The 27775-nt window shown below is 40.3% G+C and overlaps 1 protein-coding gene across 1 annotated transcript; it reads left to right on the top strand.

Annotated features, from left to right (window-relative positions):
* On the top strand, positions 1 to 23113 carry LRRCC1 (leucine rich repeat and coiled-coil centrosomal protein 1). Its single transcript, XM_056854034.1, has 19 exons — positions 1 to 59; positions 3119 to 3324; positions 3977 to 4042; positions 4856 to 5023; positions 5209 to 5378; positions 5470 to 5682; positions 8458 to 8651; positions 9185 to 9383; positions 10758 to 10906; positions 12263 to 12467; positions 13652 to 13791; positions 14861 to 15062; positions 15483 to 15668; positions 16171 to 16345; positions 17714 to 17877; positions 20634 to 20842; positions 21024 to 21161; positions 21952 to 22087; positions 22940 to 23113. Exons 1-19 carry the CDS (start codon positions 1 to 3, stop codon positions 23060 to 23062), a joined length of 3102 nt encoding a protein of 1033 aa, XP_056710012.1. The 3' UTR covers positions 23063 to 23113.
* The last annotated feature ends 4662 nt before the right edge of the window (positions 23114 to 27775 follow it).

Raw genomic sequence — 27775 nt, 5'->3', positions numbered from 1 at the left:
ATGGCAGAGCTCGGGGGAGAAGCGGGGGAGCTCAGCCTCATGGATCGAGGCATTAAGAGGTGAGTGGCTGAAAGAGGCGTTGACTGGATTGGGGGGGGGGAGGTGTCCTCTCTTGGACCCTGATCACGATGGGTTGCCGTGTTAGCCTGTCGCTAGCCGTAAAAAAGAGCAAGAGTCCAGTAGCACCTTGAAGACTAACACAATTTCTGGCAGGGTAGGCGCTTCCGGGAGCCACAGCTCGCTTCTTCAGGCACAGCTGGAATGAGAGTCCATCTATCCAAAGTGCAGCTTGCAGCGTTTTGTGCATAAGCACAAAAGATATATGAAAGCGTTTTGTGCATAAGCACATAAAATGTATGAACTGTTTTTGAGTCTTTCAGACTATATTTGAGCTATATGAACTGTACCAGAGTCCTTTCATAATTATTTCGTTGGGTTTTGTATATAGCAGTTCGTTGTCACTCCTGTAGTTTTGGCCGCTACGGTTTTGTACTTGGTCCGTTCTTTGTGTCTTTGCTAAGTTTCCTTGGTACGTGGTTGCACGTTCATTGTCTTACTTGTCAATACATGTTTTTGCAGTTACTTGAGAGCCTCGTACTATCTTTATCCCAAGGTGTAAATATTGGGCTGGAAGCTAAAATGACTAAACTGAGTTTGTGAAATAACTGATGTCTTAATATCCCATGCTCTTTGGATAGATGCTTATGCACAAAACGCTGCAAGCTGCTCTTTGGATAGATGGACTCGCATTCTAGCTGTTCCTGCAGAAGTGAGCTGTGGTTCTCAGAAGCTCCTACCCTGCCAGAAACCTTGGACCCTGGTAAGAGCTTACGTGCAGGATCTGCCTGACTCTCTCATACTCACGAATGCAATTTTATCCCACTTTTCCTCCCAAGGAGTTCAGAGTAGTGTATTTATTTATTTATATTTCAGTTTGCATCCCACCCCTCCCACTGCATCTGTGATGACCATCCTCTGTTATGAAATAACGAAGCGTTTGCCCATTTCTCTCGTTCTTCTGTTTATAAGTGTGAAAGGTACATGTCATCGGTTCTTGTAGGTTATCCGGGCTGTGTAACCGTGGTCTTGGAATTTTCTTTCCTGACGTTTCGCCAGCAACTGTGGCAGGCATCTTCAGAGTAGTAACACTGAAGGACAGTGTCTCTCAGTGTCAAGGGTGTAGGAAGAGTAATATATAGTCAGAAAGGGGTTGGGTTTGAGCTGAGTATTGTCCTGCAAAAGTATTGTCCTGTAAGTATCAAGATAATGTGCTAATGAGGGTATGGTATGTTAATATGGAACCATTGTATCCTGAAGTGATCTGTTAATGTGTGTAATCCAAAACTAATCTGTATGGCTATTGTTGAATGTTGTCTTTGTCTGGAGGTTTTTCAGGGCAGGAAGCCAAGCCTTATTCATTCTTAAACTCTCCTCTTTTCTGTTAAAGTTGTGCTGATGTTTATGAATTTCAATGGCTTCTCTGTGCAATCTGACAAAATAGTTGGTAGAATTGTCCAGTCTTTCAGTGTCTTGGAATAAGACCCTGTGTCCTGTTTGTGTCAGTCCATGTTCAGCCACTGCTGATTTCTCAGGTTGGCCAAGTCTGCAGTATCTTTCATGTTCTTTTATCCTTGTTTGTATGCTGCGTTTTAGATGGTTAGTTTCTAAAATTCATAAGGATTCCGTTCCACTCCGACCCATCGTGAGTGCCATTGGTTCCCCAACATATGAATTAGCTAAATATTTGACCACCCTCCTACAGGACCACATTGGAAAAACCACTTCTTACATCTAAATCACGCACTGCTAGCAAACGGCTACTCCAAGAATGAAATCAGAAGGGCCATTGAACCAAACAAAAATCAGAAAACTCAAGAAAAACAGTCTCCCATAGGAAAGGTATTCTTGCCATTTATTAAAGGAGTCACTGATAGGATGGAGAAACTTTTGAAAAAACATAACCTACAAAGAGTGTTTAAACCCACCAAGAAAATACAACAAATGCTACGATCAGCAAAAGACAAAAGAGACCCCCTCACCTCTGCAGGAGTATATCGTATACTTTGCAGCTGTGGAGAAATTTACATCGGGACCACAAAACGCAGCATACAAACAAGGATAAAAGAACATGAAAGATACTGCAGACTTGGCCAACCTGAGAAATCAGCAGTGGCTGAACATGGACTGACACAAACAGGACACAGGGTCTTATTCCAAGACACTGAAAGACTGGACAATTCTACCAACTATTTTGTCAGATTGCACAGAGAAGCCATTGAAATTCATAAACATCAGCACAACTTTAACAGAAAAGAGGAGAGTTTAAGAATGAATAAGGCTTGGCTTCCTGCCCTGAAAAACCTCCAGACAAAGACAACATTCAACAATAGCCATACAGATTAGTTTTGGATTACACACATTAACAGATCACTTCAGGATACAATGGTTCCATATTAACATACCATACCCTCATTAGCACATTATCTTGATACTTACAGGACAATACTTTTGCAGGACAATACTCAGCTCAAACCCAACCCCTTTCTGACTATATATTACTCTTCCTACACCCTTGACACTGAGAGACACTGTCCTTCAGTGTTACTACTCTGAAGATGCCTGCCACAGTTGCTGGCGAAACGTCAGGAAAGAAAATTCCAAGACCACGGTTACACAGCCCGGATAACCTACAAGAACCAATGAACTCTGACCGTGAAAGCCTTCGACAGTACATGTCATCGTTTGAGGGACCGGCTTTAACTTTTGTTCCACACCCATGACTATGTGAGTTAATAACTAAGGAGTCTCTTGAGATTTGCAGAATGGTCTGTGTCATATTTAAGTAATTGTATCTTATCCATACTGTATTAAAAATCTAAGTTGATTTGCCGTATCGTATGTCAGTCTCCTCTTTAAACATTTCTTCTTAAATTGATTTTTTTTTCAGTCTCTGAGTAATCAAAATAGTAGTCTACCATACAGGATCCAGGTAAAGAATATTGTAATAATATAAGTGTGCTTTGAACACTTGGAATGTGCTAAGTGTTATTTAGTATGCTCTGATTCGTGAGTTTGTGAAATAACTGATGTCTTAATATCCCATGTTCTTCATTTGTAGCTTGGTAGAAATACCTTTAAGTTCAGAACTCCACACACTCAACTTGCACTGCAACCAGATTTCAAGGATTGAAAGACTTGACCACATGTTGAATTTACAACATCTTGATCTATCATCCAATTGCATACATCTGATTGAAGGACTGAGTTCTCTAGCTAACTTGCGTACTTTAAACTTGTCTTGTAACTTGATAACAAAAGTTGAAGGTTAGTTTGTGGTGGGATTGTTACTGTTTTTGTTATGAATGTTTCATTGATTGGCTTGCAAGCATCTAAAAGCTCTGTTCAAGAAAGCTTGTAAAACTTGTCCTATTCAAAAAATTTATACTTAATTATCGACATTACTAGGAAAGCTACATTAAGTTTGATGTTGCGCTCCCCAAGTAATTTTGAACATCAACGATAATTTTCTGTGCCTCTTCTAGAACCTTTATTATTGTTGTTTTTTGCATTATGTTATTTTCATACTGTGTTTATGTAGTGGTGTATGTAAAGTGCCATCAAGTCACAGCTGACTTATGGCGACCCCAAGAAGGGGCTTTCAAGGCAAGTGAGAAGCAGGGTTGGTCTGCAGAGTCTTTCTTGGTGGTCTCCCTTCCAAGTACCGACCCTGCTTAGCTTTCAAGATCTGATGAGATCAGGCTGTACCATGCAGCCTTCCCTTCCTGCCTATGTAGTTAGTTCCTGCGAAATTAACTATGCATCTGCCTCAGTGGGCTTTGGCTTATGAGAGCTTATACCATAATAATTTTTTAAAAACTTGAAGACCCAAGACTTGTTATTTTGACTGCAGTTGACTAACTGCTACTATTCTGGAACAGGGAGCTAATAACTCTTTACTTTTTCTTCTTTTGTTCAGGACTGGAAAAGCTATTCAGCTTAACAAGATTGAATTTATCTTATAACCGCATACACGATCTTACAGGTAAGGTTAATTAGCATAAACCTTTAACTCAGGGGTGTCAAACATAAGGCCCGGGGGCCAGATGTGGCCCCTTGAGGGCCCTTATCCGGCCCGCGAAATAGACCCCCCCCCATACTCTCGATCTGGGCTGGTGAGGCATGGCCCGGCCCAACCAAGTGACATTTAGATCATATCTGGCTCTCGTAACAATTGAGTTTGACACCCCTGCTTTACCATGTTTGATGAAAGAACAGAGTATGACTGGGAACTTAAATCTTGCTACCTGCTGCAAAGAAACTATGTAGTTTATTATTTTGTATGAGAATAATGATGCAATGTCTCTATAAAGTTGCAATCCTAACCAAATTTTGGGGAGTAAGTCCCATATAACTCAATAGGATGCTCAGAGTTGTGTAAGAGCTATATTTATACAGTCCAGGTCAGAACTAACAGATTTATGTCCAATTAAAATAAATGCATTCCGTTTAATCTGAGTCTGAATAAACAGTGTCCCTAAAGCTGGATCATACTTTTATCTGAGGTGGAAAACTCAAAGCATCCCCATGGTGGTAAAAATATAAGAAACAACATAACTAATACTTGCTGCCAATTAATAGTGTACCAAACTTTGCTACTTCTGCCATTTTTAGCCTAATACTAATTTTGATATGTTTGTTACTGATGTGTAAGTACACTCAGCACTTTGCAAATAAAACACCTATGTAGGTTTTTTTACATGTGAGAAGTCCAGTTTATATTTAATCTAGTTGAAGACGGGTCAATTTTTGAACTATGGAAAATGTTTGACGATTTTTGTCTAATTTTTTTTCTCAGGGCTGTTATATCTTCGTGGAACAAATTACAAAATTAGCCATCTTGAGCTTCACAGCAACTGTATAAATAATGTTAACCACTTACTCCAGTGTTTGACTGGATTACAGTACCTGACCCACCTTACTTTAGAGAAAAATGAAAAAAGTAATCCACTGTGTGCTAGAGCAGGTAAAATCTTTGTTTACCATATAATTTCTTAGAATGCTTGCACTTCCCCAAAGTTATGCTAGATCATAATTAGCTGTTCAGTAAAAATAAGTGCTTTTTTAAAGTTATGTGTTGAAATGAACTTTCAGTAATTATGATATCTCCGTATGGATTATTTAAGAATAAACACATTATCTGTTTTTAAGATTACAGAGAGATCCTCCTCCAGGCTTTACCCCAGCTAACTATTCTAGATGGAAGGAATATATATGGTGAGCCAGTAAACATCATGAAAGCAAATCCATCAGATCTAATGTGCTTTGAAGGACTATTGGATTGCTTGGCTTCATCTCATTCCCCCACAGATGAAGAGGAGGTGTTGTGACTATTATTCATTATGTCTAAAACATAAGAGCAAGGTGTATGCTTCTCTATACTATTTATGTTTTCCCCTCTTTTTAAAATAGACTTGTGTTAATTTACCGGTGATAACACCCCGTATTGACCAGGTGTTAGCTCATTTTCGCCAGCGTACAAGTATGCAGTCTTTGCCCAGGACTAGTGCTTCATCTGAGCTGATATCTTCTTCAGAGCCAGAAACTATGAAACTTGGCAACAACTTATACAATGATATGAGGATTAAAAAATTAGAGGATCAGATATCTCAGCTATTGGAAAAGGTAATAGGTTTAAGGAGGGATGCACCCTCTAATCAAACTTGGTAAAAAAAATTTATGTTCTGGATTTACAAGTCAGATGCACTTGGCCAAATTAAATATAACCAACATGCTAGAATGTACTGTGATGGGCTCTGTGTGAAGCTGCCTTTGAAAACTGTCTGGAAACTTCAGCTGGTCCAAAATGCAGTAGTCAGGCTACTTTCAGGGGTTGGAGACGGATTGTATCATTGCTGCACTAAGAGATCTGCACTGACTGCCCATTTGCATTGAGCACAATTCAAAGTGCTGGTTCTTACCTTCAAAACCCCAAATTATTTGGGACCAGAGTACTTGAAGTACTGACTCCTTCCATACTGTCCAACCCATTAGCTTATATCTTTCTCTTATGTACTCTGTACCCCCATTCTCAAAAATGAGGCAGGTGGTGACCAAAGAGGGACCATTTTCAGTGGTTGTGCCTTGCCTGTCAAATGCCCTTCCCCTTGCGGTTCACTCAGTACTCATGCTACTCTCTTTCAGGCACCAGGTCAAAATGTTTCTTTTTACCCACGCTTTTAGTTAAGGGTTTGATTTTAATGCCATTTTATAGCCCGCTGTTTAGTCTGAAAGCTGTTTAAAATTGATTTTAGCCAGCTTAATGTTGTGTGGTGTTATGCTCTGGCATGTTTGTTAATGCTGAGTTTTAGTTGTCCTGTTAAATTTTTATTTTGTAAGCCACCTTGGGCAAGTTCCCTGGAGAGGCAGCACAGAAATGCACTAAATAAAAATAAATAATACTTGTAGGAATGCACAATGTATGGATATTGAAGCCCAGGCATGTTCGTATGAGAAAAGGGAGTCTTTCAGGTAGTCTGGACCTAGGCTGAGTAGGGCTTTAAAGTTCAAAACCAGCACCTTGAATTGCACATGGATATAAATTGGGAGCCAGTGTAATTATTCTGCGCCAGTGATGCTGTAGTCATTGTGGTGTTTCTGTGAGAACTCTTAGAATCATAGAGTTGGAAGGGACCACCAGGGCCATCAAGTCCAACCCCCTGCACAATGCAGGAAATTCACAACTACCTCCCCCCTCCACACCCCTAGTGACCAGAAGATGGCCAAGATGCCCTCCCTCTCATCCTCTGCTATCTGCTGACAGATAGCCATCTAACCTCTTCTTAAAAACCTCCAGGGAAGGAGTGCTTACCACCTCCTGAGGAAGCCTGTTCCACTGAGGAACCACTGTTAGAAAATTCTTCCTAATGTCTAGACGGAAACTTTTGATTTAATTTCAACCTGTTGGTTCTGGTCCGACCTTCTTGGGCAACAGAAAACAACTCGGCACCATCCTCAATATGACAGCCCCTCAAGTACTTGAACATGGTTATCATATCCCCTCTGTCTTCTCCTCTTCAGGCTAAACATACCCAGCTCCTTCAACCTTTCCTCATAGGACTTGGTTTCCAGACCCCTCACCATCTTTGTTGCCCTCCTCTGGACACGTTCCAGCTTGTCTATATCTTTTTTAAATTGTGGTGCCCAAAACTGAACACAGTACTCTAGTTGAGGTCTAACAAGAGCGGAGTTAAGCGATACCATCACTTCGCGTGATCTGGACACTATACTTCTGTTGATGCAGCCCAAGACTGCATTTGCCTTTTTAACTACCACATCACACTGCTGACTCATGTTCAGTGTTTGGTCTACTAAGACCCCAAGATCCTTTTCACAAACACTACTGCTCAGACAAGTCTCCCCCATCCTATAATTATGCATTTGATTTTTCCTACCTAAATGCAGAACTTTACATTTGTCTTTATTGAAGTGCATTTTATTAGTTCTAGCCCTCTTCTGCAGCCTGTCAAGATCATCCTTCATCTTGGCTCTGTCTTCTACCGTATTTGCTACCCCTCCCAATTTAGTGTCATCTGCAAATTTAATAAGCATCCCCTCTATTTCTTCATCCAAATCATTTATAAAGATATTGAACAACACAGGGCCCAGCACAGATCCCTGAGGAACTCCACTAGTCACTTCTCTCCAAGTGGATGAGGAACCATTAACTAGCACTCTTTGGGTACGATCTGTCAACCGGTTGCAGATCCACCTAACAATAATAGGATCTAAACTACATTTGGATGTGGTTTAATAATAGGATCTAAACCACATAGATCTTGCAGTTGTATTTTGAAAAAACTGCACTTTCTGCCAGTCATCTTCAAAGGGCAGCCCCATATAGAACATGTTATAATAGTCTAATCCTGGATGTTCTCAAGATCCAGGTTGGCTTTCTCTATATGTTTTTTGCCTGTGATTTGAAGGCTTATCATGACCATACCATGAAAGTATAAATCTGTCTCTGAAAAACTGAATTTTTAAACACCCATTTTCCCCAATTGGTTTGCCTTTGTACTTTCTGCTTGAACTCTGAAAGAGCTGCTGTTTGAATGATCTGATCTGTGATTTTCATTCTGATAGTGTGGTCTCTGAATACAAATTAATAGTCTATAGATTGGAATGTGAATTGCATACTTGTAAGTCTGATTGAAAAGTACCGAAGCTCACAAAAGCTCGAGTAGTATGAACTAGAGAAAAAGAAGTACTGCACTTTGCTGCAGCTTGTCTTTAAAATGGATTTTGGAGTTAATACAGCTGCACAGATGATTCAGTTCTAAATGGTTTCCAATATAACTTACCCCTTTCACTCTGTAGACCTTTATGTATAAAGCTGATGGATCTGACACTCAGTTAGGCTAAGAAGTGCAGGAGATTCTGAATTGGATCTCTTATTTTTAGGTGACAAACTCTTCTTCAAAAAGGGGCACTGATGTGAATGTTCTTAAAGCAAAACGAGACACAGATCTCACTTCAGGGAGTGACGGTGAAAAAGAAAAGAGCAGAAAATTGGCAAAAAGAAGCAAAATCCCTAATTATCGTAAAACAACTTTATCTGCCAAACACCGTTCTCAGACGGGCAAAGTCTCAGACAGGTACCTTCAGCTACAAACCTTGCCCAAAAAATGGGGAGACAGGACTTGGGTGTGTCTTGATAAAATGAAGTTCAGTGTTCTTCTATGAGAAGTTTGATACCTATTACATCGTGTTCCACATTGCTAACTTGGCAATCTTGCACAAACTACAGAAGGTGGTGGCCATGAGGAAATGTGGGGATGGTGATAAATGGAAGATCCCTGTTGCCCTACAGGGCAAGATGGCTGAGCTCTAGGGCTAACGCAGTACTCTCTTGCGTTGCTGTAAATCTCTGCAATTCAGGTTAATTGTCCTCTAATGTTGACTATGAAGGTTTTGTGGCTCACTGAGCAAGAAGTTGCTTGTGGTGCCCTTTACCAGAAAGGCACAATGCGTAAAGAGAGGAGTCTTTCTGCTTTTCCTTGGTATTGCTGTACAGGGGATCCACATGCACATCCCATTCTCAGTTTGTTCCCACCCATTTAGTTAACTGTTTTTGTGTGTAAAGAATCTAAATGTTCCAGTGTTACCATAAACCTCTATGTCGTTTCAGTGGAGAAGAACGGACTTCTATAAAATCAAAAAAATTAGGCACTCCAGTCAAAGAGGAAGAAGACTCAAGTTTACTTTCTGATGTACCAAGTCTGGAAGTAGTGGGGAAGTCAGCCAGAAAATTGATGGCTGGACAGAAGAGCCCTGTAAAAAAACTAAAAAGTTTAGATTCAAGTATTCCAGAGGAGTCAACTTACAGGGTACTTTTGGTTCCTTGTTTTGAGATAATAACTGCTCAGTTTTCAGATCTGCAGTAAATCTAGCATTAGTTAGAACAAAAGTGTAGAACAACATCAGAACAAAACTGTCTATACAGTGTTAGGGGTTGATAGCTTTGTAACACAATAGAAATACCAATATATAAAATACTTATCATACACTTCATCTCATTTCCTGATGTTCTTGACGTCAAAGCTGATTTTCACATTCTAGCATCTGCTATGCCAATTTCATGTTACCATCTGGATTTTCCCATTCTTTTAATGACAAGCTCTCCCCGCCCCCCCACGGTCACATACAGAAGAAATCTGTTAGTGGCACTGATAACAGTGAAATGCACAGTTGCAAACATCAAATGATACATACTCTTAGGCAGAAACCCTTATGTTTGAGGATTTTTAAAGAATCTAATTTGTCCTGACAATAACTCCTGTTTTGTAGCATGTCTTGACCTAACCTCTGTTGGCTTTCTTGCCTGTTTCAACCCTTACAACTTCCTAATAAGCCCAGTTTCTACTTTTTTCCAGGTGGTTTTGAAGCCCCCATCTGTGTTTTTTTTTGGGGGGGTAAGTCTCCAATGTAGGGGCCGTAGCCCTTTTGATGGGTGGTTTTGGATAAATCTGTGTGCATCTTTGGGACTGCATGTGTTTACCACATACCTTGAATGTGACAACAGTGAGTGTGCAGATAGAATGTTTAATAGAACACCTGTCTTTGCTGTAGGGTTCCACCGCATCACATGAAGCCTCATCTTTTTATGCCTTTTACAATTTGGTTCAATTTTCACCAAGGTGATAAGCATATAGCAAATGGGGGAGTTCCCATGGTTAAATGCTATGCCACATAAAACACTTAATGCTTGCTGAAAACGTATACTTTCAAAGAGAAAGACGTGCTGTGGTAGCCTTTTCTTCAGCATTCCTGCTTTTTTGTTCTGTACAGAGGAGCAGAGCATTTGCAGCCTGAAATGTGCTGGTACCAGCCAGGCCCTAGTCCTTTGCACTACTGAAAATTCAAGTATTGATTCTTTGTTTTGTATGGCTTCATTGGTAGGCATCCTGTAATACATATCCATCTTGGAAACTCACGGCCTTTTACTCTCATTTCCATTACTGCCAAAAGAAACATTAAAACTTTGTCATTCATAAGAAGACTGAAGTGCATGTGTTTGTGTTCTCCTTTAGAGGCAAATGGATTAGAGCTCTAGTTTTGGGACACTGATAGGAGGTGGGTTGTCATTAGGATTCTTCCTCCTGCTTCCCGCTTGCCACAGATGCAAGTAAACCATCAAACTGTTCTGGATTTGCAGTTTCACTTTTTAAGTGCTAGAATGTGACACTTTCCTTTTTATTTAGGCACTGATTCAGGAACTGGATCAGGAGCGTGAGAGGAGATGGAAAGCTGAACAGGCTGAAAAGAAATTGAGAGAAAATGTCAAAGAGCTGCAGTGCCACGCAAAAGAAGAAAAGGATATTCAAAGCATGGCTGTGTACACGACAGACAGGTTAGGAGCTGGCATGTAAAAAAGACTTTTTTTTGCAAGATTATTTAATTTCACCAGCCATAAAAGAGAACACCTTGTAGTAGTAATATATAATCAGTTCCATTAGGTATTGTGTAGATTTGAAAATCATTAAGTCTCCAATGTAGCGGCTGTAGCCCTTTTGATGGGTGGTTTCGGATAAATCTGTGTGCACCTTTTGGATTGTGTTACCACATACTTTGAATATGACAACAGATAGTAAGTGTGCAGAGAGAACGTTTAATAGAACACCTACCCTCATATCTTTCTAGCAGGTATGCTGTACATCGTGGGATATTATTAACAATATAATGTCTGATGTTTTATTCCTTATGTAATGGTAGATATATTTGGGAAACAGCTATAAAAGTTAATGTTAATAACTTTTTGAAGATTCCATAAAAACGTATATGCCTGGCTTTTAGTGGCCATAAAAGCAACATTTACTTCAACAATAGTTTTAATCGTATCTAATGAAAAATGCCTTAGGGAATGCTTTATTTCATCCTCTTTTTGTAAAGTTTTGTCCGTCCGGATCAGTGAGACTTGGGGAGTAATGCTAAGCAGCTCTTCTCAGAAAGAATTCCTAAGTTTTTCAGTGGGGCTTACTCCCAGGAAAAGGTTTTTAGGATTGCAACTGTAGACCTTTGACTTATTTCATGTACACTTAAGTCACTTAACCACTAACGAGGTCAATGGTACACTTTACTATTAATGAGGGCCAGAAACTTGTTTTCTTGTTTAAAGAAAAAAAACGAACTTGCTGCATTTTGTGAGCACTATCAAATGTTTTGTTTTCTGTGCTTGTTTGAAATCATGGAATAAGCACAGCCTTAAAATTGGATTTTTCGGAGTCTCTCTGTGAGACATTTTTAAAAGTAGTTCAGAACTGAAGAATTTCTCTGCATCCTAAGTGCAGCAATGCAGAAGGCAAACAGATGCCAAAGTTGTGGCAATAAGGGGTTTGTGTGCACAAAAGGCTGTGTTTGCTTCATAGTACAGATAATGATCCACCAAATTGAATTATTTACAGCCCTGTCTCCTGAACTTTGAACATTTTCCCGTTGCCTTCTTAGATCAGGTTTTAGTCCTTACTACACTGTTGTGAATAAAATTCATTATTAGAGATGGGCAGAAGACAAATGCTGTCATTTTTGATTGAAAGTTTCCATCTTCCACTGAGTGTCCAAAGTTATAAAGCATTGGTTTTTGGAGCACACAACTGTACTTTTCCCAAAAGCAATCTCTGCTTAGGCTGTTGCTCTTAATAAGTAAAAAAACCCAAAAAACATTAAAGTGAAGATCATGATGCACTGGCTTTGTGTACTACTTTATCAGGCTAAAAGAGCTGGTTCTGAGAGAGAGAAGCGCCAAGACAAAACTGCAGGTTGACATTCAGCAACTGAAAGAGGAAATGGAAAGTCTCCATAAGGAGTTGAATCAGTCCAAACAGAAAGAGGAGGATCAACGAAAAGCACGGCAGACTTTAGAAGAAACCTTGTCCAAAATGGAGACACAGAAGGTGCAACAGCAAACTTCAGAGGTATAGGCTTTAATTTCAAGAGTTGAACAGCTAAGGCTATTGGTGCTCTCTGTTATAAGGTAGGTAAAGGTCCCCTGTGCAAGCACCTGGTCATTCCTGACCCATGCTGTGACGTCACATCCCGACATTTCCTAGGCATTCTTTTGTTTGAGGGGTGGTTTGCCAGTGCCTTCCCCAGTCATCTTCCCTTTACCCCCAGCAAGCTGGGTACTCATTTCACGACCTCGGAAGGATGGAAGGCTGAGTCAACCTTGAGCCGGCTACCTGAAACTGACTTTTGACTGCAGTACTGCAGCTTACCACTCTGCGCCACAGGGCTCCTTCTCTCTGTTATAGAAAAGGCATATTGGCAGATGCTGCTCATTGCACAGTAGTGATCAGAGATGCAGCTGACCAAAATAATTCCTCCTTTCCAGACAGCCCTAATCTTTCTTGCATGTTTACTAGTTTTCTGGAGTTCATTTTGGGATAGGACCAGTTAGTATGTGAATCACCTGTAAATATAGCGCTACCTTTGTATCTTCTGAGTGGTCTACATTTGCATAGACTAGCAGTACATGCATAGACATGTTGGTGAAGCCTTTGCAGCTATATCCTTGTACATCCCCGTTTACTCTGAAATATTGCAAGGCCATGTGGCTGCTTTGGCATAGTCCTTGGACTATGAACCAACCTTTAGGCTGAACAGCAGCTGAGTAGTATTGGTTAAATGTTTCTAAGCCAACCAATGATAGATGTAATTTGCCAAGCATGGGAGGAAATGACATACATACCGGACATAAAGAAGAAAAGACATTGTGTATGGCATTGATACTCTGTTGTTTTTAATGCAGGGATTACAGTTTAGTACTGCATTTAAATGGCTTTTCTGGAATCTGAGTGTAATTAAATTAACATAAGTATCCCCTGATCTTTGTTAAGTATTAATAAAGCAATTGTAGAACTGTCTAGAATGATAAACCTTTTGGGGGTTTTCCATGGCATTGGGCCTAGTAAGTCATGAAAAAGAGGCAATTTCATCAAGGGTTTCTTGTTCTTGTACCAAAACTTGGTTCCAGAGGGTTTGTGTGCAAGTCCGTTGCAGGAAAAATAGACGGGAGTCTTGGGGTGACTTAAAGATTAACCAAACGTTATTATTGTGCATTAACACTATGACCATGTTTCCATTGCCCTGATTGGCACAGATAAAACGAATTCAAGCTGCAGAACTTAGAGCTTCAGCAGCTGAGAGAGAAGTTCAGTTACTAAGAATATCTCTTCGGCAACAAAAAGAGAAGACGGAGCAAGTCCATGAAGTTCTTACATTAAGAGAGCAGGAGCACAGGTATATGTCCTGAAACAGCTTTATCTAGTTTGTTTGATTGCTTGTTTAAAATATTTATATACTCAGTTCTCTCCTAGGCACCCTGGGACACAAGGCGGTTCTTAAATATACGAAGAGTTGCACATTTGAAATGATAGCTAGATAAAAATAGGTAGCATATTTTTTTTAACTTAATTTGGCCGCTGAAAGATGAAGCTCTTTGAGCATAACAGAGCAAAGCCAGTGTTTGTTTGTGGACATACTGATGGACCACAGAACCAACAGGGGTCCATTTCTCATGACCCAACAAGTCAACACAACCCCTGTTCTTGGCAAGCGATCTGGGACCATTGTATCTATGGGATCATCTCTCCTGGTATGCCCCCCAAATAACCTGCTCATTGTCCAGCTGTCCTCAGCCAGGGCTTTTTCAGCCCTGGCCTGGTGGAACTCTCTATCTAGTGAGACCAAGGCCCTGTGGGATCTGGTGCAGTTCCACAGGGCCTGTAAGACCGAGATGTTCCGCCAGGCCTATGTTTGAAAGCAGCAATGGATTCCATCATAGCTGGCCTCCCTTCCCCCTTCCTTTCCCCTCATCTGAGCTGATTTAACCTGAAACCTTGACTGCTCTTCCTTGGGCTGGCTGTGCACCTGTGCCAAGGAATGGGTGCTAGTTGGATTTTAGTGTTAAAGAATGTTGGTTTGAAATTGAAATTATTTTTGTATATTATGTTGTGTTGACTTCTGTATGATGTTTTAATGGATGTTAGCTGCTCTGAGCCCAGCCTTGGCTGGGATAGAGAGCGGGATATGAGTCTTAAAAATAAATAAAAGCTTGCCCGCTGTCATTTGCAGATACTCTTCTTTTTCTTTTAAAGTAGAGTACCAAGTTCCTTGCAAAACAAAGCTAGAAAAGAAAGTTGTGAAAATTGTTGGCCGTCGATGAAGCATTGCCTGTTCAATCTTGTCGTTTGGTCTAGTTCATTTGAGTTGTCGTGCACTGCCCCATCTCCCCCTGTGGGTTTCCACATACAGATGAGCCGTCTTCATTTATCTTTAGTGTTTAATTTCTTGTGTTTTGTAATCTCAGAAAGGAGCTGGAAGCTAGAGTAAGTTTAAACGGCTCAGAGTTCCAAGAGGCTGTGGCAAAAGAAGTGGCTAAAGAGCAACAGAGACATGAACTCCATATTAAAGAACTAGAGGGTAAAATTAATCTCCTATGCAAGAATTATAGAGATCTAGAAGATGAGTTTCGGATTGCATTAACTATTGAAGCCAAGAGGTTTGCAGAGGTGAGTGATGGGAGGGGGAGAAGTACTTGGGAATTGCTTGTGCTGTTAAAAAGCAATTTTATGCCTTTCTTTTTTGTAGGAATAAAACTGCAGTGATTATTTTTTCCAGCTGTTGAGGTTAAAATACCCATTACTATTGAATTGAGAATTTAATGTCTCGTGTCCATGGGTTAAGTCCTATGGGTCTGTTCTGATAGTGGTAATGGTCTCTTCTGATGCAAGGAGCCTTCCCTGACAGAAGAGACCATTCAGCAGGCAGCCCTATATTCCTAAACTACAAAATTAATTTTCACCGTACTGTGTTCTCCAATGCTTATCTTGCTGCTATTGGCTAGAATTGCTACACTGCATTTTATACCAGAAATCAATGCACATGGAGGTCATCTTAATAAACAGTATTTTTTTTCCTTTCTAAAATAGGTTAAAGAGGCTTTTGACAGTGTTGCTGCTGAGTTGGCGGAACATAAGCATGCTCTTGCTCAGTCTCAACAAAAAGAAAAACAGTCGGCAATTCTTGTCCAAGAGTTGACATCCATTGTGAAAGAACAAAAATTGAAGATCACAGAGCTGGTCAAATCGAAACAAGAAACAACATTTAACTGGAAAGTATGAATCTTTTAGTTTTTTTTAAAGTAATATTTTGCATGTTTTCTATATTGCATTCTGGCTTACATTAACACCTGCTGAAAAGATATATAATAATACTTAACAAATAAGAGTGTTTGTGACGATTACATCATTTATGTTCCATGTGACTACAAAATGTTCAGCCACTAGGCTGGCTAGAATATGTGTGTGTATTTCCAGATTACTCTTTTGCCATTTCTTTCCCCCTTCTTTATGAATGACTTCTGATGGTCCTAGGTTCTTCTTGTTTCCTCATTGCCTGGCCATTCTTGACTGCCCTATTCATATGATAGAACACTTCCACCTATAGCAGCAAGAAACCCTTCTACCTGCCCCACTGTTGGTAATATCAGGACAGTTTGGTCAACTACTAACAAAGGCTTTGCTGTTACCAATATACATTCCCTTAGTAAGATAGAACATAGATGTTATGGAGTAACCTTTTAGGAAAAGACTCATTAAAGGTTGTTTTGTTTTGTAGAGTCGAATCCGAGCACTTGAAAACATGGTGGAGGAAGATAAACAGAAGACTATTCAACTTGAGCTTCTTAAACAAGAAAAATCCAAATTTATTTCACAGATAACAGCCCAGGAGTCTGTAATTGATGGGTTAAAAGCTGAAAGAAAAATATGGGGACAAGAGTTGGCACAACAGGGTAAATTAGTAGTAGAGTCTGTTGCAAGTGGCCAAAGGCCGTTATGGTCTTAGATGAGAAAGTAATACATGAAATGATCAGTGTGTCCTGTTTTTGTTCTGGCAATATACAGATAAAGAACAAACTTGAAATCTCTTAGTTACATTTGTAAGAATGCCAGCACCTAGTTTGTAATGGTTGATAGCAACGGTAGCAAGCCCCATACCCGTTTTGGAGGATGCCAGCTTAGGTTTCCTTTCAGTTTGTCCATATGGAATAGAAGCTGTTGCATAAAAACCTGTTTTGTCAGCGCTGGTACATCTATTAGGTGCACTTTGGCACCAAAGGTGAAAAAAGCATCAAACCACCTTGTCACTGCTCTGCTCAGCCATGGTGTCGGGGTCTTTTGTGGCAAGCGGCAGCTCAGGGCGGTGCCCTTGGCCTCTGGGTTGCTGAAGATGGATTCCAAACAAGTTTCAGATGCTTAGTATTTGACTCTAAAGATGGGATAGGACAAGGACATCTAGAACTTATGTTATGATTAAAAGCTGAAATGGTCAGGGGAAAATGTGCTTTTCTGATGGCAGCTGTCCTTAGGGTAGAGGAACCCTCAAAGTATAAGAGCTGCCGCAGGAAGAGGCAGTTGGCAAAAATTGCCCCCTTTCCACTCTTGTACTATGCCAATTGCCCTGAGACTGGCCTTGGCTGGGGATGGAGGACAGGGTACAAATTGAATTAAATAAATAAATCAAAGGTTGTACAAGAACAGGACCATAGTTTCTGCTCCCACCCCCCATGCTGATGCTGAGGATCCCTCAAGTGTCAGGATTTTTGGGTGGTTTGAGGGTCTCCACTAGAAAGGCGGCAAAGATCACTTCAGTGAATTTTATGAGTTCCCAAAAATGTTTTTGGAATAAAAACTCTGAAGTCTGATAAAGGTACAGACTGCAGCCTAAAATAGCCATTTACATAGGAGCAATGAAGTGCAGTTACTTGTAAATAGAGAAGCAAATATCATTGTTGATGAAGCATCCTATGGAGGCCTGCAGGAGTTTTCAGCATCAGAAAACTGCTGTATTGCATATGTTATATTTTTATTGAACCTACTTGCAAAAAGGAAATAATCTACTGGGATAAAATATAAAAAATACTGAATATTGCAACATTTGATGTACCTAAAGGCTCACTGTTAAGCTATTTAGGCTCACTGTTAAGCACCTGATAATCTAAATATTACAATATCTATATACAAAATAGCAGAGCACATCAAAAAAGTATGCAGAATGATTTTAAGCAAATGAGATGGTCACAGAGTTTAATCTCATATAGCCTAAATATCTACAGTACTGAAAACACCAAACCTGTTTTGGTGTCTTCCCCTCTCCTCAGGAGCTTCTCTTGCTCAAGACAGAGGAAAATTGGAAGCTAAAATAGAAGTTCTAACTAGCGAAATAGAGGCTCAGAAGAAAGAAAATGGACGTAACCAAGATATGTTGAAGGTCAAGTCTAAAATAGTGGAAGATCAAACGGAAACCATTAGAAAATTAAAAGTAGTAAGTGTTTTTTATTGGATATTGACTAAGGACTCTTGTGGTGATATGAGAAAATGGGTAGGTGGCATAATGACTGTAAAGGTTTATTTGTTTAATAAATTGGTATTCTGCTTTTCCTTTTGAAGTGTTTTGTTGAACAAAAACAACCATATAAACTGCCGAAGGCTTTCACGGTCAGAGTTCATTGGTTCTTGTAGGTTATCTGGGCTGTGTAACCGTGGTCTTGGAATTTTCTTTCCTGACGTTTCGCCAGCAGCTGTGGCAGGCATCTTCAGAGGAGTAACACTGAAGGACAGTGTCTCTCAGTGTCAAGTGTGTAGGAAGCGTAATATATAGTCAGAAAGGGGTTGGGTTGAGCTGAATCATTGTCCTGCAAAAAAGTATCAAAGGTAATGTGCTAATCATTACCTTTGATCCTTTTTAATCAAAAGTATAATTATCAAAAGTATAATTATCTTTGATACTTTTTTGCAGGACAATGATTCAGCTCAACCCAACCCCTTTCTGATTATATATTACTCTTCCTACACACTTGACACTGAGAGACACTGTCCTTCAGTGTTACTCCTCTGAAGATGCCTGCCACAGTTGCTGGCAAAACGTCAGGAAAGAAAATACCAAGACCACAGTTACACAGCCCGGATAACCTACAAGAACCAATCATATAAAAGTCTTTTATATGCGTCTTTTCCTAAAGAGTAGCAAATATGTCATGGCCCTTACTTCACTGGGAAGCCTGATCTGTAGGAGTAGAATAGCCCCAGATCTCAACCCTTTGGAGAAGAAAACTAAAGTTCTCCTGGGAGAAGTAGATCACCCTAGTGGGCTCACAATGAGAGAGGCAGCCTAGTAAGTTAGGTGGGTCCCAGGTCATACAGGGCTTACATTCGAATGCTACCTTTCCATGTTAATACCATGTTGATTATCACCTTTTTATTTCCAGAAATGGTCCTGTGCTTTAAACAGCTGCAAGAAAGGCTGAAATACAATAGGTGAAGTCTTTGCCCCTTCGTCGTCATAGGGAAAGTTGTACCTACTGAGTTTCTGCACGTCATGTAGCTGTCAGTACATGGACCCTCTCAGAGAAACTTATCAGTTTCAGTTGGGCAGAGAGATTGATAAGGATCTGACAGAAACTTGCATCGTAGCAGATTCTATGGCTGCTGTCTGCTGAAGTAAAAAATATTTGTGTCCATAAGAATGCTTTGATGGCAGAAGTTTCACTTAGTCAGTTGACCCTAAATACAGTGGATATGAGAAGTGCTCTGATAGATTCAAAGTGTTTACCATTTCCCTCGCTTGACTTTTTAACAAAATGTAAAACCATAGTATTTCTTAATTTGTCTTCTGAATCTCCTTTCTACAAACAAACTTAAGATAGATGACCTTTGCTGTGTGTGTCTTTTTTCTTTTATATTTAAACTTACAATAATATTATAATTCAAAGTATCCTAACCCCAAATCACCTGACTCCATTTGATTTTGGGGGCTTTAGGAACAAACTGCTATTCTAATTTGGGAGTTGACCTATGACCTTGAATTTGAAGCGTAGTTTCATTTCCTCATTTTGAGGTTTCCCCCCCTTTAATGAGCTACAAGAAGACATAGCCTAGTTTGAATATACATATATCATTAAATAGCCTTACCTTACTAAAACAAAATTCTATGTTTTATGTAGTGACTGCATAAAATCCAGCAAAAGATAGTTGCAACCAAACCTCATTGAAAGCCATGGAATATAATTTAGGCCTAGTGTGTACAACAGCTGGGATGATTTGGGCTGCTCCAAGTCAGGTTGCAGGAGAGGTCACCTGTAATTTAATAGTGCTAAAACAAGGCACATGGAACCCTAGCAGACCAGGATAGAACCCTCCCTGATGCATAGTTTTCAATGGAAGGTTTATTGATTTCATCTGCTGTCTTTGAGGTCTGTTCTTCAGCTGTGTCCTGTGTGTCTTAATACTGACCACTCAGCTACATGAAGCCTGCTGGTTGACCTTGGGCTAGTCACAGCCCCACCTACTTCACAAAGTGTCTGTTGTGGGGATAGGGTTGCCAACTGCCAGGTAGTAGCAGGAGATCTCCTGCTAATTCAACTGATCTCCAGCCGACAGAGATCAGTTCACCTGGAGAAAAATGGCCACTTTGGCGATTGAACTCTATGTCCTTGAAGTCCCTCCCCAAACCCCACCCTCAGGCTCCGCCCCAAAAATCTCCTTATGTGGGGAGGGGAAGCAAAGGCCACTTTGAGATTCCTTAAAGGTAGAGAAAAGCGGGGTATAAAAACCAACTCTTCTTCTTACTGAAATAAGACACTATTTTATTTTTCAGTCATTTTTAATCGGTCTTTCTCCTATGCCAGACTCAGCGTGACAAACAGTAGCCACCAAACCTCTTAACTGCTCAATCCCAATATTTTTCTGAAGGTGCGAGCAATCAGGAAGACCTCTCCTAAATCTAGTTAAGGAATCTTTTGGCAAATTAAGTAAAATTGTTCTTATGAAGTCAGTGAACTCCGTTCGACACCACAGTACATAAGAACCTAAGAAAGGCCCTGCTGGATCAGACCAAGGCCCAGCTAGGCCAGCAGTCTGTTCACACAGTGGCCAACCAGGTGCCTCTAGGAAGCCACAAACAAGACGACTGCAGCAGCACCATCCTGCCTGTGTTCCACAGCACCTAAATTGTTTGCTGGGTTGTTTTTTTCTCCATTAGCATAAATAGGGTACATACTGATGAAGAATTTTGTTTTTAAGGCCTTACAGGAGAGAGATGAGCAAATAAGAAAGCATCGTGAAGAAAGTATGGAAACGGAGAAGAGACTTCAGGTACAACTAGAAGAAAGAGAGGCGCACTTGGATGAGCTAATGGAAAAATTGGAAAGGCAAAATGAGAGGAAAGAAGAACTAAAACAACAGTTGCAACAAAAAGACAGGGAGCTTGAAGATACCAAGAAAGCTTACAGGTGCTCAGACTTAGTAACCTCATATGCACATGCTGGTATGCTACAGACCATATTGAGATGGGCTGGGAAATGTGCTTTATGTTCCCACATACACACTTCTAATGTTTGAAAATTAGGACAAAATATTTTTTTTGCAACAATAGTTTCTGAAGCCTTTCTGATCATGTCCATTTATTTTCAGTGCAATGAATAAGAAGTGGACCGATAAAGGAGGATTGTTAAGCAAGCTGGAAGCACAGGTTAAACAAATGAAAGAAAGTTTTGACATAAAGGAGAAGCACCTGATTGAAGAAAGAGACAAAAGTCTTCAAGCTCAGAAGTACATTGAAAATGTGTTAATATGTGGGCCTTTTTGACTATGTTAAGAGACGTAATTTGGGATATATTATCTGGGGGAAACCCTGGAGTAGGTGATGAGGCTGCAGCTCTAGAGGCTTATCCAATTTGCAAGATCAAGGATATACTGGGCGGGCATATAGGAATTAGTAAAAAGCGCTAACAGTTGTCAAGACAGTTGGCTGGGTAATGTTTGTATGCTAAGTGGAAAATTTAAAAAGGACCACTTTTTACCTTATAGATGCTGCAATTTGTTTACTCTGTTTAGCACATTATTATGAGTTCCCAGTACTGTTAATTTGGACATAATGCTTCTCTATTGGAATTTAATATATATATGGTATCCGCCCCCCTGAAAAGTAGGTAGGGTATGGAACCTTGAAGTCCAGCAGCATCCAGATCGTAGTGTTGAGCGCATCATTCCTGTAGCAAGAAAAACTGATGTTTTTGTAAATTTTTCTCTAGATGACTCTGGTAAAAAAAAAAAATCAAGCTTTTCTTGATTTTTTTCCTTTTTCACATCATTTTGTCTCCTTTACTGCATAACACAAGATTTTTGAAGTGGGGCTGCTTTATAAACAGTTGGCTGCATCCATAAACAATGTTAAAAATAGTGTCTGATATGTGGATTAGTTACTAGAAATGTACCTATAAAAAGAAATAGCCTTCTTGAACGTTATTAAGGGCATGTGTGTATAATATGTTTATCCCATTAGTACTGATACAATATTGTAGTGTTATTGAAGAGATTTAAAGGTTCCTCTTGTATTCAGGGCTACAATGGAAAAGCTTCATTCAATGGATGATGCTTTCAGAAGGCAACTTGAATCAACGCTGGCAGCTCATCAAGCAGAACTGCTGCAGTTAGCAAATGAAAAACAGCAACAAATTATGGCAGCAAATGAAAAGGTGATGGATAATACTTGAAGTGTTCAACTGTGTGGCTCACCTTGTTATACCTCAGCCAAATAAGACACACGTCTGTTAAAATTTTTGTTGGCTGGTAAATTGAAGTTGTGAAGAGCAATCCTAAACCGGTCTACTCAGAATTTTACTGAGGTCTGTTCAGTGGGGCTTACTTCCAGGAAAATGTTCTTAGGAGTACACTGCTCAGTGTCATTCAGTCGCTGGGGTTGTCTTAGATGTACATTTGCTCCAAATGCTGAAGCTATGACCTTGAAGTTATGGAATTTGTTTCCAACAGAGGGCAGCAGCTTTACCGATCTTTTGAAAGCCCCATAAAACATGATTCATTCAGAAAATGTTGAGGTTACAGTAAACTAGTTCTGTACTGAATTTGTTAGAATTGGGTGTTTAATTTTAAGGGAGAAGTTATTTTGTTAAAATTATCCTTATGGTTAACTCTGGTCTTCAAATGTACACAGCTAACAAAGTGAAACTTTTAATGTAATAATAGACTTTGAACAGGCATAGATATTTTTATGGAAAGGCTTTCCTGCAGTTGGAGGAGAACTGCAACGTTTTCATGCCTTTAAGCTTTTATACTCATGCAGCACACCTACTTCAGCTGAGGTCAGAGCTTTGCCTTTCTTTCTTTAAACCTCAGGGGGGGAAATGGCATTCTATAAATTCACAGCGTTGAGGAAAAGCTAGCAAGATACTTCTACTTAATCTTGCATTAAGTAAATAGTGAGATAGTATGCAATTGACATGTTCTTTCTCAAAAAAGCAATATTGAGTGTAATGATATATCAGAATTCAAAAGAAGGCTGTTTATAGTGTCACTAAATTTAATTTCAGGTTTACCAGGTTGAAGAAGAAATGAGACAGTTACTTCAGGAAACGGCAAGCAATAAAAAGGCTATGGAAGAGAAAATAAAACGACTTACAGTTGCCCTGAGTGACATTCAACAAGTGCTCTGAAATATGGAACCTGCCAAGCCTGTATAGATTTATCAAATCCAGTGAAGTAGTTAACAGTGTTCTTGACAGATGTAATCATTATGTTAGCAGTTCTTTTTCTAAAAAGACATTTTATTGGGAAAATGCTGCATGTTAGCCTGACTTAACTTTGTACATAAATATGTACAGTATTTTCAAAATAAACAGTTAATCTTGTTAAACTATTGTACTGATGTTGAATTTTGTTAATAACACCTCTTTGCATGGAAGTCCCTTTGAAAAAAGAGGGAACTGTGACCGATTACATTGTGAGAGGTTATTTTGGTGATGGTGATACAAAGGAGTTGGGAGGGGGGAATTGATTATGTGAGCCTTGCATTGGTTTTAAAATCAGACCTTTTATTTCATGTAAGACTAACAGCACAGAACATAATGTGCTGAATCAACAACAAAACAATCAGAGCACGGTGGATATTTGTAGTACCCCCTCCGCCAATACTACAACTGCCTTGTACCCCTTGAAAAGTCTGTCCCTCGGGTCAGACGACTTCCAGCAACAGTGTGAGATGAACTGTAGGGGACTTCACCAGAAAAGGAGGCTGGTGGAAATGGCCACATCCTTCTTATACGAGAAATGCCTTTCCACTTGCACAATACAGGTTTTAATCTGACCCAACAGTTATTTCGGATCTAGAAATTTTATATTAGAAACATTTCCATTTATTGCTATTTGAAGGAGGGATTCCCTTCCTGTCCCATCTTTTGGCAGATCTTAGCTCAACAACATCCCTTCTAGGAAAGAAACTGATTTCATATCAGAATGAACTAAAACAAAAGCTTATTACTATATATTGTGATGAGTTCTGACAAATTACTATAAACGAGCTGTAATCCTAAAAGCACTAGGATGGAGACAGCAGTATAGAAACAACAGAAGAATGAACTTATTCCTGTAATGTACAACAACCCATGCCAAGTCTTAATCTCGTATTTGGGGAATTCAGCGTTGCAAATGTCCTAATCAGTATTAAATGCTGCAATTATGAGACTTATAGGTGAAGAACGACATGTGGATTCATGTGACACAAAGAGTTCTCTTCCTCACCTTGTTCATTCTGTTGTTAAATACTAAATGTGACACCTGTCCATTAAATACTAAATTAGGGTTGCCATCCTTCAAGTAGTAGCTGGAGATCTCCCGCTATTACAACGGATCTCCAGCTGATAGAGATCAGTTCACCTGGCGAAAACAGCCACTTTGGCAATTGGACTCTATGGCATTGAGGTCCCTCCCCACGCCCTCCCCTCCCCAGGCTCCACCCCAAAAATATCCAGGTATTTCTCAACTCAGTGCTGGCAACCCTAAATGGACACCTGTCCCTTCCTTGTACGTGCCTGGTTTGCGGGAAATGCTGCCACCATATAGATTGTGGCCGTATATGTTTTCGAGACTGTGAGGTAAGTGTGTGTTTAATTAAGGATTTTAGGGTGAAAAACAACAAAAAACTGGGGGAAAGGGTGCTTTCTTGAAAGTGAACATAAGAACACGAGAAAGGCCCTGTTGGATTAGTCCAAGGCCCATCAAGTCCAGCAGTCTGTTCACACAGTGGCCAACCAGGTGCCTCTAGGACAGGGGTGGGGAACCTTTTTTCTCCCAAGGGCCATTTGGATATTTATAACATCATTTGGGGGCCATACAAAATTATCAACTTAAAAATTAGCCTGCTATATTTTGGTCAAACATTTAGCCAAGAGGCACGACCAGAGACAGCTCCGAGTGTCTGCCACATAGAGCGACTTGCTTTTGAGCTCTGCTGTCCCCAGCTGGGCCCAAGTGATTCAGGCAGGGCAGCATCCTTCTGAGCTAGAGATCTGCCAGGACCCATGAAGGGCCAGACCAAATGATTTCGAGGGCCTTATACGGCCCCCGGGCCTGACATTCCCCACTCCTGCTCTAGGAAGCCACAAACAAGACGACTGCAGCAGCACCATCCTGCCTGTGTTCCACCGCACCTAAATTGTTTGCTAGGTTGTTTTTTTCTCCAATAGAATAAACAGGGTACATACTGATGAAGATTTTTTGTTTTTAAGGCCTTACAGGAGAGAGAGGAGCAAATAAAGCATCGTGACGAAAGTATGGAAGCGGAGAAGAGACTTCAGGGACGACTAGAAGAAAAGAGAGGCACACTTGGTTGAGCAAATGGGAAAAAATTGGAAAGGCAAAATGAGAAGCCCCCAAATAAGACAGCTGCGGCAGCACCTAATAGGACAGGCATGCTCCTCTGATACTAGAAAGAACAGTAGAAAAGGGCAAGGGTCCAGTAGCACCTTAAAGACTAACAAGAATATTTTCTGGTAGGGTATGAGCTTTCGTGAAAGCTCATACCCTACCAGAAAATATTCTTGTTAGTCTTTAAGGTGCTACTGGACTCTTGCCCTTTTCTACTACTCATACCCTACCAGAAAATATTCTTGTTAGTCTGTAAGGTGCTACTGGACTCTTGCCCTTTTAGTCTGTAAGGTGCTACTGGACTTGCCCTTTCCTACTACTCATACCCTACCAGAAAATATTCTTGCTAGTCTTGAAGGTGCTACTGGACTCTTGCCCTTTCCTAGTACTCATACCCTATCAGAAAATATTCTTGTTAGTCTGTAAGGTGCTACTGGACTCTTGCCCTTTTAGTCTGTAAGGTGCTACTGGACTTGCCCTTTCCTACTACTCATACCCTACCAGAAAATATTCTTGCTAGTCTTGAAGGTGCTACTGGACTCTTGCCCTTTCCTACTACTCATACCCTACCAGAAAATATTCTTGCTAGTCTTTAAGGTGCTCCTAGCTCTTGCCCTTTCCTACTACTCATACGCTACCAGAAAATATTCTTGCTAGTCTTGAAGGTGCTACTGGACTCTTGCCCTTTCCTACTACTCATACCCTACCAGAAAATATTCTTGCTAGTCTTTAAGGTGCTCCTAGCTCTTGCCCTTTCCTACTACTCATATCCTACCAGAAAATATTCTTGCTAGTCTTGAAGGTGCTACTGGACTCTTGCCCTTTCCTACTACTCATACCCTACCAGAAAATATTCTTGCTAGTCTTTAAGGTGCTCCTAGCTCTTGCCCTTTCCTACTACTCATACCCTACCAGAAAATATTCTTGTTAGTCTGTAAGGTGCTACTGGACTCTTGCCCTTTTAGTCTTTAAGGTGCTACTGGACTCTTGCCCTTTTCTACTACTCATACCCAACCAGAAAATATTCTTGCTAGTCTTTAAGGTGCTACTGGACTCTTGCCCTTTTCTACTACTCATACCCAACCAGAAAATATTCTTGTTAGTCTTTAAGGTGCTACTGGACTCTTGCCCTTTTCTACTACTCATACCCTACCAGAAAATATTCTTGTTAGTCTGTAAGGTGCTACTGGACTCTTGCCCTTTTAGTCTGTAAGGTGCTACTGGACTTGCCCTTTCCTACTACTCATACCCTACCAGAAAATATTCTTGCTAGTCTTGAAGGTGCTACTGGACTCTTGCCCTTTCCTAGTACTCATACCCTATCAGAAAATATTCTTGTTAGTCTGTAAGGTGCTACTGGACTCTTGCCTTTTAGTCTGTAAGGTGCTACTGGACTTGCCCTTTCCTACTACTCATACCCTACCAGAAAATATTCTTGCTAGTCTTGAAGGTGCTACTGGACTCTTGCCCTTTCCTACTACTCATACCCTACCAGAAAATATTCTTGCTAGTCTTTAAGGTGCTCCTAGCTCTTGCCCTTTCCTACTACTCATACCCTACCAGAAAATATTCTTGCTAGTCTTGAAGGTGCTACTGGACTCTTGCCCTTTCCTACTACTCATACCCTACCAGAAAATATTCTTGCTAGTCTTGAAGGTGCTACTGGACTCTTGCCCTTTCCTACTACTCATACCCTACCAGAAAATATTCTTGCTAGTCTTGAAGGTGCTACTGGACTCTTGCCCTTTCCTACTACTCATACCCTACCAGAAAATATTCTTGCTAGTCTTTAAGGTGCTCCTAGCTCTTGCCCTTTCCTACTACTCATACCCTACCAGAAAATATTCTTGCTAGTCTTGAAGGTGCTACTGGACTCTTGCCCTTTCCTACTACTCATACCCTACCAGAAAATATTCTTGCTAGTCTTGAAGGTGCTACTGGACTCTTGCCCTTTCCTACTACTCATACCCTACCAGAAAATATTCTTGCTAGTCTTTAAGGTGCTCCTAGCTCTTGCCCTTTCCTACTACTCATACCCTACCAGAAAATATTCTTGCTAGTCTTTAAGGTGCTACTGGACTCTTGCCCTTTCCTACTACTCATACCCTACCAGAAAATATTCTTGCTAGTCTTTAAGGTGCTCCTAGCTCTTGCCCTTTCCTACTACTCATACCCTACCAGAAAATATTCTTGCTAGTCTTGAAGGTGCTACTGGACTCTTGCCCTTTCCTACTACTCATACCCTACCAGAAAATATTCTTGCTAGTCTTTAAGGTGCTCCTAGCTCTTGCCCTTTCCTACTACTCATACCCTACCAGAAAATATTCTTGCTAGTCTTTAAGGTGCTCCTAGCTCTTGCCCTTTCCTACTACTCATACCCTACCAGAAAATATTGTTGTTAGTCTGTAAGGTGCTACTGGACTCTTGCCCTTTTAGTCTTTAAGGTGCTACTGGACTCTTGCCCTTTTCTACTACTCATACCCAACCAGAAAATATTCTTGCTA

The sequence above is a fragment of the Euleptes europaea genome, chromosome 8 (genome assembly GCF_029931775.1).
Source record: "Euleptes europaea isolate rEulEur1 chromosome 8, rEulEur1.hap1, whole genome shotgun sequence".
NCBI lineage: Eukaryota > Metazoa > Chordata > Lepidosauria > Squamata > Sphaerodactylidae > Euleptes > Euleptes europaea.
Note: the sequence above shows the minus strand (reverse complement) of the source record. Positions and strands in the feature narration are given on the sequence as shown.

Excerpts from the sequence above, each read along its gene's own strand:
- LRRCC1 (XM_056854034.1), top strand. The coding sequence starts at position 1 with ATGGCAGAGCTCGGGGGAGAAGCGGGGGAGCTCAGCCTCATGGATCGA. Across the intron at positions 16,346-17,713 it reads ACAAGAGTTGGCACAACAGG|GAGCTTCTCTTGCTCAAGAC; the intron begins GTAAATTAGTAG and ends CCCTCTCCTCAG. Across the intron at positions 17,878-20,633 it reads CCATTAGAAAATTAAAAGTA|GCCTTACAGGAGAGAGATGA; the intron begins GTAAGTGTTTTT and ends TTTGTTTTTAAG.